The following is a 13,824-nucleotide window of genomic DNA, read 5'->3' as shown; positions in this document are numbered from 1 at the left end:
GAAAACATGTAAGTCTGTATTTCGTTTTTTTTATGAGTACCCATGAAATTTGCGTTCTTCACACTACAGGCTGATCCTTGCGTACGTAACAAAACATAAATAGCTGATGGTTTCTAATGGCCCATGTAATGGAAATTATTCATTTGTATTTATATTGTTTCTTTGCGAGGAGTATTACTTAATACTTGATTTTTTGTATTTGTTACTGGATGTCTGATGAAATCCAAATGCGTTTTAAAGAATAAAAGAAATGTTGCACAAGTAAGTGTGGTTAAATTCTGACATACAGTACTGGAAATAAAGATAATAATCTAATGTGTTGTGACAAAAATGAATATAAATAATAAGCAAACAGTGCTTTTACAACGGATCCTTTTGACACTTGCTGTACCTGCAAATAAAGAACCAAGAAAACTTGAGCTTGATCTGAGGTTTAATGAGGAGATTAAGGAAAGAATCAAAAGTTGTTAGCAATAGTTTCTGGTTAGTATTTGAGACACAAATAATTTAATTTCACTATATATATATATCTTAAGATAATGTGTTGTATTCTTATTTTAAATCAGGATGGATACATTGTTAGATGTCGCTGTAGATTATACATTACTGTAAAAATCCACAGTATTGTATTGTATGTGTAATTACAGTAATGTACTGCAGTTTACTGCATAATGCATTCTGGGTACATTTGTTTGAGCGGAAAAATTTTACAGTATATTTTGGTCTTGATGTAACCTTGCTGTAGCCATTGCTGTAATGTGGCAGGCAATAATACAGGGTTACTGTAATCAGAGAAAGTGCACCAACATTAAATCACACAGAGGGAGGGAGAGCACAACTTCTGGCTGCAGCTTTCTGTTAGTTCGGTAAGTTTGGTATGAGTTTGGTTTCATGAAAACTTAATTTTTAGTATAAGAATTTTGTCAATAGTTTGTCACAATATTTTTTTAAACGTGCAATGAGAGAGAAAATGGTCGCCAACAAAGTTTCAATCTCCCTCAGAAAGTAACATTATAGATGTCTACCGCTGCTTAAACTCGCTTTACACATCGTAGTTAATGAATATAGGGATGTTTTAACTAAATTATGAGGGTTTTGGTGAGTTTATATTTTGTTGAAAGTGTGGTGACAATAAAACTATTTTTAACAAAATGAACAAAGACAACCCGCCAGCGCGGTCTTGCGGTTCCAGCTGGTCATTTATCTCGATGTTTTATCTGTTCAGTTAGCGACAGAGAGAAGTATTAAGTTGTTTGGCAAGGCTGACTCGTGGATTAACGTTAGCTGTGCATGTAAAAAAGCAACATTTTCATATCAATCTGTAACGTAATTTGCGTCTTTTTCAAATGTGAAAAGTTGTATATAAGAATATCAACATACAGACAGGACTTGACACACCATAAACTAATATCCAACACAGCATAGCCTACTGTAGTACCGAACTCCTCCACAAAAGTGAAACCAAGAAACCTCATAACGTTGTTTAACTGGATGCTGAGACCAAATATCATTCAGACCTGGGCTCACCTTATCAGATGAATGAAAGGGATTGCCGCGCTTATTGTTGCTATTATGTCCTTCACAATGTTTCTATGGCTAACAGATTTTGTTACATTTGTCTTTTTACAGTCTTACCATTACTTGTAAGCTGGATTGGGTAAGATGGATCATCTGTAAAGGAACCAGGCAATTACAGGATACAGTTACAAGTCATGCATTTTTTCGACTGCAATATTAAATGCTTTCTCGTCACATGTAAAAGTACACTGGAATGTGGCTAATTTGTAGTTTACCTGAGTGTCCTTGCACTTTTCAGGAGTTAGAGCAGATGTGGAGGCACAACAGGTGATACCAGACACACCCAAGAACATTATGTTCGGTAAGTTTGTTCTTTACCACTACAGTTTCTTTAATACACTCATACACAATTCCCACACACAACACTGTCACACGACCACACACACCCACACAGAATAAAAGATTGTATCTAAATCCGTAACAGTTGTGCTTTCTGTTCAGGACATTTGATCATGACAGGATCCAGGTGGATGCGGTCTATTGAGGAAAGAGTTTGTTCAGAGGTGAATCTTCTGAAGTTTAATGTAATGTGGAACAGTAGAATAAAAGCAAAAGGTTTCAGAATAGGAGTAAATTCATCTTATATTTGTTGACTTAATGTTTATGATATTTCTAACAGGTTTCTAGACAAAATTAATCTCAAAGATGGGAAAAAGCGCACATCCAGAAAAGGAGCAAGCAAAAAGACAAGGCACTTGGTGCAGAGAAAAGCTGTGGCCAATAACTCCCATGTAAACAGCTTCATGCAGTCCCTGATAGAGTTTGAATGGGTGACTTCAAACTAAAGGCCATTGTGGTCTGTCTGCCAAAGTTTAATGCATTCATTTTTAGTGTTCAATGAAATTCAAATAGAATATTTAAAACTATGGGCCAGTGTTCTTTTTACCACAGTGAAATTTTACCTTTATAGTCGAAGATGGACTTTAAACTTAAAACTTCAAACTATGGGCCAGTGTTCTATTTGCCAAGTTAAATATGTTACAGTACACTGTAAAAAATTAGCTGTAATTATGCAGCTGGTTGCCAGTAACTTACTGTAGAAGATAAAGACAAAAAATGTTTCATGTCCATTTAACTTTGAACGAACTGTTGCCAGTAAATAACATAAATGTAAAATCTACAGTAACTTACTGGCAGCTAGTTGCCAGCTATTGAGTTTTTGAGATTAAAATAATTGTAATTGGTAAGTGCTTTATTCTTTAAGTTGATAAGTTCTTTCTGAAAGTCTGAAAAAAACTTCCCTAAACGTAATATTCTAATTACCTAAAGTTAAAAGTCTCAGTTTTTAGACAGTGTTTTGTAATATGTGCCTTTTTGTCTTTACCTTTTTGTCTTTACTTATGCTGTACTTATTAGTATGATGAAAGCAACGCATGTTGCGTTAATGCAGGCCCCTTGTATAGGGCTTATTCGCAAACACCGGAAGTCGCTAGCCGCGGCCATCTTGTTGACATGACATCTGTCCTGCCCCTAGCCGCACGTAGATTTGAGTCGAGGGGAGCAGTAGCCTGATGGCTTAATCTCGTCTGTATTAAGAGAAGATGAGCTTGATTATTGTGGAACAATATCAAATAGACCAAATAGCCTTAAGTAAAGATCCGTCCTTATTGCCAGCCGTAACTTACCCGGATATTTATAACTATATCGTTCATACAGTATCCGCATTCATCATACAAGCACTGAAGCGCCGTTCACGTTATAACGACAACTATAACGATAACTATATCATCGTCCACATCACCAAACAATACGTTTATGCTTATTCGCTCACGGCACTCGCGCAAATCACTTGCCTTTAATATTGCTTGTAATAAAAACTTTTGCAGATGTCCTCAACACGCTGCGTTTCGAGTAACTCTAAACAGTGAATCTAATAGTTTGTGTAACCTCTTACCTTTTGGCATAACAGTTAGTTAATGTAATAGATTAAAAAGCATTACGTAGTCAATTTTCACAGCAACTGGAGGTAATCTAATGTTATAGAGCTCAGCAATGAGCTTCACTGTCATTTTAAGTGGCCATGCGTGCACTTGAAGTTCAAATAGATTTTAATGCTATCAATGGTTTATCCTTCATCAGATGGGAAAATCGCTCAGAACGTTATCCCAATGATGTCGTTCATTGTATCTGTATCTTTATAGTTTTGGTGTGAGCTCCGCTATTCTGTTTAATATAAAACGATTTTTAAAACTATGTGAACGGCCCTTAATTCCCTACCTAGTATCAATGCCAGACCTATTATTATGTTCATATAGTTATTAATACTAATTTAATATCAATTTATGGCAGCTTATTTGAAAGAGCAGTTTCAGCCACTGCTTACAGCTAACCATATGTGATCAAATTATGGGGACAGACTTTGCTGTGAGCATATATCCCTAACGTTACCTGTGGTAAAATGATGGGGACAGACTTTGCTGTTGGGAGTCTCTCCTTCGCTGGTTCAACTCCTCTGTCTCCTTTCATGTTTTCTGACAGTCGGTATCGCATAAAAAGTAATTCCGGGGTTCTTTTTGCTGTTGTTAGAACATCCGTGTATTACACCACACACCATCGCGCGGTTTTAAAAAAATTACACCGATAATACCATGCATAATACCCACGCTGCCTCGCTTGTCAATTGACAGACTGACAGTTTTATGTCAACAATATGGCCGCCGCGAACATTGATGACGTAGATCGAATAAGCCCTATAAACACAGTCCTGCTATCGCAGGAGAAATGAACATGCTTTACGAGTTAAAAAACAAAATATCCCGGTCCTCACCCGACAATACCATAACGATTTACGATCCGGAGTGGAAGCATCTCTCAGGAATGCAGCTTTAAGAGCATGATCTGTGTAAGTACCAGTTTTACACAGACCATATCTTTGTATTGAACACTTTATTTGAAAAAAAAAACATAATTTATGTTTTTTAATCAGGCAAATCCAAACATAGGTCTAAGATTTTTAGAGGAAATTAATTTTAAATATCTTTTCTAGTCTTACTTTATTTAATAACACTTTATTCTCGCCATGAATATAGCCTTAGAAGCCGGTATGAAGTTTAAAAGAAAAGAAAGAAAGAAAAAACACTTAATCTTTTCACCTAAAAATTTGTGTTTAATGAAACTATTCAATGAAGGAATTTTACAATATTTCAATTTCATCCCTTGATCAAAATAATTGGTAGAATGGTCATGCAAACCAGAACAACATTGCAGATTATAATAATGTCACGCATTCCTTGACAAAATGGCGCTGGTTAAAAGTGCAAAGAATTGAGGGCAAATATGCCTGCGCTGTTTTTTCGGCGCCATAGCAAGATGATCCATGCGGTTTCGCCATTCACTCACCGGAGTATCACGCGATGGGGTATCCATGTTTGTGATTTTCGTAACTCTGATTTCCCAGGCTTTTATTATGCATATTGGGGCCCCATCTTAAATAAATTATGATGGTATCATGGAATGTGGTTTTAACAATGGCCAGGCACTTGTTTAAACATTGTTTTTATTGTTTTAGCGTAGGAGGACATGATTTAAGGCGCCCCGTAGATAACCCCGGTCGTAAACATTTCAATGCAATGTGGGTGGTCCGGTCAAAAGTTCACGACGTGGGTGGTCCGGTCAACAGTTCAACACGTTGTGGGTGGTCCTGGTCAAAGGTCAGTCCTCCCCCAGAGGTCAAAAGGGCAACCCTCTCACAGAGGTCAAAAGGTCAACCCCTCCCCCCGGAGGCCAAAGGTCACCATCAATCATTTTGACAGAATGACCACCATATTTACTACTTGTGTTGCTATGGATAAAATGCATTAATGTAAATGTAATTATATTTGTCACATATAAAGGAAACCATTCATTTGTATTTATATAGTTTTCAGCAAGGAGCATTAAGGCTACTTAATACTTGACATTTTTGTGTTTGTCACTGGATGTCTGATGAAATCCAAAAGCTGTTTTTACAGATAAATAACAAAACAAATGTTGCAATAGTAATTTTGGCTAATTTCTGATGTGTGGTACTGGAACTGGAATCCTCTGTGTTGTAACAAAAGTCAATATGTAATAAGCAAACAGATCATTCACAACAGATCATTCAACACCTGCAAAAAAGAATCAAAGAAGAAAACTTGAACTTGATTTAACATTCAATGAGGAGATAAAGGTATGAATCATGCTTTCGCTATTTGTACAACAACATCAATAGAACACTATTATTGAACTTATAACAATTTCAGTCTAGACATAGTTGGTAATCTCTGACTTTCATTATACAGCAAAAAGACACTAAAATGACTAAGATAAGGGTTCTTAGTAATTGTTCCTGATAAGGATTTGAGACAGAAATGTATGTTCCAAGCCCTGGAAAGAATTGGTTTTGGCAATTTTTGTGCAAATGTAAAAATGCTACTGGAATGGGAATAGCTCCATTCAACGTAATAATGGCACTTCTCCTAGATTTTCATGGTGTTGTACAAAGAGCGAAGCATTAAAGCGTGCCGTAAGACAAGGTTGTCCCATGATTGGCTGTAATGATCAACACTGCAAAAACAGTTAAAGAAACCTTTGATGCAACATAAGCAGATCTAAATGCTGTAATCTATTTTTATTTATTTATTTAATTGCATTGATTGAAAGCATGTCATTTTTACAAAAAGCCTATAAACATATTGGTAACAACTTACAATAAGGTTGTATTAGTAAACATTGGTAAATGCATTAACTAACATGAACAAACATTGAACAATATAGTTTTTCAACAGGCATTAATTGTTAGTTAATGTCAACACAGTTATTCGTGTTGTTTAACCTTCTAAGACCTGGATGAATAATTTTTTATGTTTGCACCATAATACTTAATTCTCAGGGCACATAATGATTGCACGCCCACTCGGTAAATCTAGATAAAAACATTAAGAAACGGACTTTGAAATAACTTTGAACTATCATTTGTGTACACAGTTACTCCTTGACCATGCACAATGATGACGCCAGGGCTGCTGCATATCATCCAACTCATACAATTGTTTTAGTCATTTGTATATCCAGCTGCACGATTCAGGCCACACAGTCCAGGGCGCTTGTTTCAGGGTGGAAGTCGAACCATATATGGTTTGGCGAACCAGTCTTACTAAAGTCGTGAAAACCAACATTTCTTTGCATAATTATAAATTTTCTCATGGATTTTGGTATTAATACTAAACATTTGAATCACATGGTACTTAAAAACAATACATGAAATTCACTAAAGTATAAAGCCAAATATAAATATTTCTTATCAACATAAATTTCAATGTAGATAATTAGGTAATGTCACTATACACACTTTTTCATTTGATATAAAGAAATTACAATTACTTCATTCTCATCCTCAGTATCTATTTTAAGTATTTGTTACAAAATAAACATTGACACAGAGCATAATTTTTTAATGTCAAATACACTTTATTTTTTTTTAAATTTCAACTACACTTTAAATAAAATATATATTTCCTTAGTAAATATTTCTGCACCACAAAAAAACAGAACTCCATACTATTATGTTTTTGCAATTCTCCCTCAGTTCCGCGTTTGTCCTTTATTATTATTATTATTATTATTATTATTATTATTATTATTATTATTATTATTATTATTATTATTATTATTAATCCAATATTCTGAACAGTGAACAGAGTATCAAATACATATATCAAATATAACGAATATAATGATAGATAAACCGCATTTGTCCTGAAGCGCATGCTTCGGGGCCGCCCCCACTTCCGCCCTGAAACGAGCACCCTGGATCGTGTGGCCTGAATCGTGGCGCTGTGGGGCTGCAGCTGGATAATTTTACCTCAAATACGACCAAGAGCCTATATTAGCGCCTCTACCGGCCACAGGTAAAACTTTATATATTAGGGTATGAAATTTTATTTTGGCGTATAATTTTGCTGTAATGACATGCATTTGAATATGATTTTCAGTTTAAACTGCCAGGATTAATTGTATTGTATTACACATTACACTATTCAGCCATTTAGAGCAAATAACATACCCATTTATTTATTATATGATATAAAACACACCATACAAAACAATCACAACTTTTTCCAAAAAGTACTTAAAATATTCCAAGTGTACTAATCACTTATACGTCCCTATCTGTTGTATTATGGTGCATGCACAAACAAAACTATTTTTTTGAGAACAGTCATGAAACAAATGAAAATATGCTTAATTGGTTTTGAGGTTGAATGCAAAATCCTAAAATGCTGTGTTAGAACATTACGTTACGGGCATGGGTTCAAAACGGGCGAACACGCATACATACTGATATAAAAGTGTTGCTGTGGATAAAATGCATTAATGTAAATGTAATTATATTTGGCCCATATAAAGGAAACCATTAATTTGTATTTATATTGTTTTTCAGCAAGGAGCATTAGGCTAATACTTGACATTTTTGTGTTTGTCACTGGATGTCTGATGAAATCCAACAGCTGTTGTTAAAGATAAATAACAACACAAATGTTGCAATAGTAATTTTGGTTGATTTCTGATGTGTGGTACTGGAACTGGAATCCTCTGTGTTGTAACAAAAGTCAATATGTAATAAGCAAACAGATCGTTCACAACAGATTACTTAAATAGAGAACACCTGCAAATAAAGAACCAAAGAAGAAAACTTGAGCTTGATTTAACATTCAATGAGAAGATAAAGGTAAGAATCATGCTTTAGCTCTTTGTACAACACCATCAATAGAACACTATTGAATTTATAACAATTTCAGTCTAGACATAGTTGGTCATCTCTGATTTTCATCATACAGAAAAAAGATAAGGATTCTTAGTAATAGTTTCTGATGAGGATTTGAGACAGAAATAATTATTTATACTATACCATATAATGTGTTGTATTCTTATTTCTAATCAGGATGGATATCATTGTGATTTCATTGCTCATAGTTTTGCCTTGCCTGTGTAATGCTGGCTCTACAGGTACAGTAAATGAAAAATACCAAGTTTTTGTCTTATTTCGTTATTTTGTGGCTATAGAGCAGTCTGAAATAACCTGTTATAACTTTTATATCACATTAAACAGACAATGTTGCTTTTGGAGCCGATGCTGTCCAGTCCTCCACTTTCGATCAATTTGCAGATGCTTATCATGCTGTAGATGGTAACAGAGAATCAATATACACGAGGGGCTCATGCTCTCACACCGCAGGAGAATATAATCCCTGGTGGAGAGTGGACCTCAAAAGGATCTTTAGTATTAACAGAGTTAGCATCACTAATCGTGGAGACTGTTGTGAAGAGAGGATAATAGGTGCTCAGATCCGTATTGGCAACAGTCTGGATAACAATGGCAACAACAATGAGCTGTAAGAGCTGTTAGTCTTTCTTAACCAATTTGGATCTTTTATAAACTGAATAAATAAAAATATACAGCTTTTCCTTTGAATGTGAACATGTTTTAATCAAATGTATATGTCTTAATGTTTGTGTATTCACAGCGCTGCAATAGTTGGGTCCATCCCACTTGGAGGCACACAAACATTTACATTTGACAATATTCAAGGGCAATATGTCAACATCTTTCTACCAGGGAACGGGAACTCTAAAATACTCACTCTGTGTGAAGTTGAAGTCTATCCAGGTAAAAAAACTGACAGAAGAAACATATCAATGTGTGTTATTAACTGGAAGGTAAAATGAATGTCCAGTTGTGCTCTGTGCAAGTTTTTCATTGCTTTGAATATACAATTTTAATAAAATCCCTGGCTAGAAAAAATGGCCATTATAATTTACTTTGTCAATGAAAGAAGTGTTTTGTTCTATTTTTTTATTCTGAACAGATAACATTGCTTTAGGAGCTAATGCTGTCCAGTCCTCCACTTTCGATCAATTAGCAGATGCTTATAATGCTGTAGATGGTAACAGAGAATCAATATACACGAGGGGCTCATGCACTCACACCGCAGGAGAATATAATCCCTGGTGGAGAGTGGACCTCAAAAGGATCTTCAGTATTAACAAAGTTATCATCACTAATCGTGGAGACTGTTGTGAAGAGAGGATAGCAGGTGCTCAGATCCGTATTGGCAACAGTCTGGATAACAATGGCAACAACAATGAGCTGTAAGAGCTGTTAGTCTTTCTTAAACAATTTGAATATTTAATAAACCAAATAAAGTATAAATAAAAATACAGCTTTTCCTTTAAATGTGAACAGGTTATAATCTGACGTATATGTCTTAATGTTTGTGTATTCACAGCGCTGCAACAATTGAGTCCATCCCACTTGGAGGCACACAAACATTTACATTTAACAATATTCAAGGGCAATATGTCAACATCTTTCTACCTGGGAACGGGATCTCTAAAATTATCACTCTGTGTGAGGTTGAGGTTTATACAGGTAAGATATTATAAAAAAGCAAAAGGTGGAGTTTAACAGTATAAATTTCCTTAATGTTTTTTTTCTTATTTCGGTCAGCAGGTTGAGTGGCTTGATGAAGTTACACCACAGTCCACCAAAAGAAGAAGATAACATCTCAAAAAAGTCCCTGGCCCTGAATAAATATTTTTCTAATTAATTTTGCCAAATACATATTTTTGTCTTCTATTAAAGTAACAAAAATAATGTACAAAATAAATAAAGCATGTTACACAGTTTGTCTCTGACATTCATTTCACCCAAGTAAATGTCTTTCGATAAGCAATGATAGCACGGATGCTGTGATTGATCTGGTGCAAAACATAATCAATATAAAAATACAACCCCAAATCAGAAAAAGTTGGGACACTGTAGAAATTGTGAGTAAAAAAAGAATGGAATAATTTACTAATCTCATAAACTTAAATTTTATTCACAATAGAATATAAATAACATATCAAATGTAGAAAGTGAGACATTTTGAAATGTCATGCCAAATATTGGCTCATTTTGGATTTCATGAGAGCTACACATTCCAAAAACATTCGCTTGTTTTAAGCACAAATTCACTTAAATTGTATATTTTTTGTCTAAAAACTAGTATTATTTTCTTAGGTCATTTTGCTCATCAAGAAAATTTAAGAATCTTTAGATATTTCTACTGAAAACAAGACAAAAATACTAAGTAAGAAAGTCATTTTTTGCAGTGTAAGGGCCCGAAGATCACGGGCATCAAGTATGGTTTTTCAGCCTTGAACCTTACATACAGAGATTGTTCCAGATTCTCTGAATCTTTGGATAATATTATGCACTGTAGATGATGATAACTTCAAATTCTTTGCAATTTTTCTCTGAGGAAATCAGAAAACTTTTTTTTGCCGAAGCATAAGGGGAATTGGTGATTTTCTGCCCATCTTGACTTCTAAGAGACACTGCCACTCTGACAGGCTTTTTTATACCCAATCATGTTGCCAATTGACATAGGTAATAGCAGAAGGAACACAGTCTTAAAGGCCAGAAACCTATCTGGCGAAGTCTCAAGTGGCTCGAACGGAGCCAACGAGAGCCCTACCAGCACGACCGCTAGGTCCCAAGTAGGCACCCTAGTGCGGCTAACAGGTCGCAACCTGCAAGTGCCACAAAGAAAGCGAGCCACTTATGGGTGTCTTCCCACTGATGAGCCTTCCACAAGAGTATGGTAGGCAGAAACTGCTGCCGTTAAACCTTAATGGTGGAAGGAGTAACTCTGAAACGCTCCTGCAGAAAACCTCAGAACTACGTCGACAGGGCAGTAAACTGGGTCTGTCAGATGAGCTGAACACCAAGAGGTGAAAATTTCCCACTTAAGGGAATAAAGTTTCCCCTGTGGAAGGACAAACACAACCAGGGGGGAAAGGCATACAGACATAGCCTCGGCCACGCCTGTACCATGGAAAACCACAGTGGGTAAAGTGTGGTGTCCTGGGATGCAAACAGATCTACCTCTGCGCATCCAAACCTTTTCCCGACATTCTTCCAAAGGAGTATGGTAGGCAGAGACTGCTGCCACCTAAACCTTAGGGTGGAAAGAGTTAACCCAGCAGAGAATTGCTCCTGCAGAAACCTCAATACCACGTCAAGGGGCAGTTGACTGGGTCTGTCAGGTGAGCAGAACACCGAAAGGTGAAGTTTCTCTACTTTAGGGCATAAGCTTCCTTGTTGAGGGAGCTCTGAAGTAATCATCTGGTTCCCACAACCTCATTCGGGAGCATGAGGTCCTTCCAAAGAAGCATGGTAGGCAGAGACTGCTGCCACCTAGACCTTAAGGGTGGAAGGTGTTAAGCCAGCAGAGAATTGCTGCTGCAGAAACCTCAGTACCACATAAACAGGGCAGTTGAATGGGTTTGTAAGAGGAGTTAAACACCAACAGGTGAAATATTCTCCACTTAAGGGCATAAAGCTCTCTTGAGGGTTGTCCAGACGAGATATGAGGTCCTTCTAGGAGTATGGTAGAGGCAGAAACTGCTGCCACCTAAGCCTTAAGAGTGGAAGGAATTAAGCCAGCAGAGAATTGCTCCAGCAGAAACCTCAGTACCACATAAACAGGGCGGTTGACTGGGTCTGTCAGGTGAGCTGAACACCATGAGGTGAGGTTTCTCCACATAGGGCCTAAGCTCCTGATGGAGCTCTGGAGTAATCATATGGGCTCCACAACCTCAGTTGGGAGCATGACATCCTTCCAAAGGAGTATGGTAGGCAGAAACTGCTGCCACCTAAGCCTTAAGAGTGGAAGGAAGTAAGCCAGCAGAGAATTGCTCCTGCAGAAACCTCAGTATCACATAAACAGGGCAGTTGACTGGGTCTGTCAGGTGAGCTGGACACCATGAGGTGAAGTTTCTCCACTTAGTGCCTAAGCTCCTGGGGGAGCTCTGGAGTAATCATATGGTCTCCACAACCTCAGTTGGGAACATGACATCCTTCCAAAGGAGTATGGTAGGCAGAGACTGCTGCCACCTAAACCTTAAGAATGGAAGGAGTTAAACCAGCAGGGAATTGCTCCTACAGAAACCTCAGCATCACATAAACAGGGCAGTTAACTGGGTTTGTCAGGAGTAAAGTATGGTCTCCACAACCTCAGTTGGGAGACCTGAGCCTACGAGCCTGGCCCCCTCAGAGGCCAAACCAACAAGCCATATCTCTGGCAAGCTTCCTCCAGAACTTCTGTGGCAGAGTGATTGGGGAAAGGAGAAAGCCACATTGGGCAGTGTGTGCAGTCCTGAGACGCAAACAGATCCACCTCTGCGCGTCCAAATCCTCTCCAAAGGGGTTCACCACATCTGGCTGGAGTCTCAACTCCCCAGCAATGGGTGTTGCCATACAGGGCATCTGCCATATTCAAGTGGCCTGGGATCCAAATTGTCGTCAATGAGCACAGTTTGTCCAGAGACCACAATGCCATTATCCCAAAATCAATAATGTAGTGATTTTGGACCTCTCGGGCCTTCCATACTGTACTCCAACCTGTGGGGAGTGCGTCTGTTGTCAGTGTCACACGCCAGTAGCACGCACCCAAAAACAGGCCTTAGAATGGAAACGAAGGTTTTCTCCACACCACCAGAGCACGCAGGCAACGATACGTGACTTTGATAGCAGATCTCTTTAATAATTTATTAATCAACCACTGATGTGATGTCTATCAGGACAAGCACATAATGGCTCCTAAGGTCTGGAAGGAAATGGGAGTCCAACCCATACCACCATCATTTCCAAGGCAATTTCAGTGCCATAGCCGATGATGAGTTCCAGCGATTTTGATCCTTTTGGCTTTCCATAATCGCAACAACCTGTGAGGGATGCGTCTGTTGTCAGCGTCACACATCGACAACGCGCACCAAACACAGGCCCTTGGGACAGAAGCCATGGCTTTCTTCCTGTTACCAGAGCACACAAACAACGGTGCGCGACTTTGATCATGCGAGACGGGTTTCCCCTCGGGAAAAACCCTCCCATGTTGAATGGAGACATAAGCTCGATGTAAGGAATCAGTCCTCGGATCTGATTGCATCCCAATCCGTTTCAGTAACAGCATAGAACTGAGCCGCATCACTGAACGATTACAAGTCCTCTCCTTTTGGAACAATAAAGTAAAGGCTGTAAGCTGTCATTTCTCATGTGGAGGTTCTACAGCCTCCTGCACAAGAATGTAGCCATGCTCCACTACTGGAGCCAGCTGTATGCAGATGAAGGTTGATGGCGGCTGCCTGTCGTACTACGCACCAAAGGGAAGCAGGCACCATAAATGAGGTGTGAGCTGCTTTGCTTCAATAAGAAAGTGAGTGCCACAAACGAAGACGTCA

The 13,824-nt window shown here is 37.9% G+C and overlaps 1 protein-coding gene and 1 long non-coding RNA gene across 2 annotated transcripts in view; both read left to right on the top strand.

The window, feature by feature from the left end:
• The window catches only part of LOC129454650 (uncharacterized), a 155,618-nt gene that overhangs the window by 62,837 nt on the left and 78,957 nt on the right, over window positions 1–13,824 (top strand). Inside the window, exon 19 of the mRNA XM_073858372.1 lies at window positions 9,408–9,690. Coding sequence (XP_073714473.1) covers window positions 9,408–9,690 — 283 coding nt within the window. The remainder of the gene's footprint in view (window positions 1–9,407; window positions 9,691–13,824) is intronic.
• LOC141351481 (uncharacterized) lies at window positions 621–2,974 on the top strand. The gene is made up of 4 exons (XR_012359741.1): window positions 621–1,686; window positions 1,817–1,879; window positions 2,020–2,081; window positions 2,198–2,974. It is a non-coding gene; the product is annotated as an uncharacterized lncRNA (long non-coding RNA).

The sequence above is a fragment of the Misgurnus anguillicaudatus genome, chromosome 20 (assembly GCF_027580225.2).
Source record: "Misgurnus anguillicaudatus chromosome 20, ASM2758022v2, whole genome shotgun sequence".
NCBI lineage: Eukaryota > Metazoa > Chordata > Actinopteri > Cypriniformes > Cobitidae > Misgurnus > Misgurnus anguillicaudatus.
This window is presented reverse-complemented; position numbering and strand designations above follow the sequence as displayed.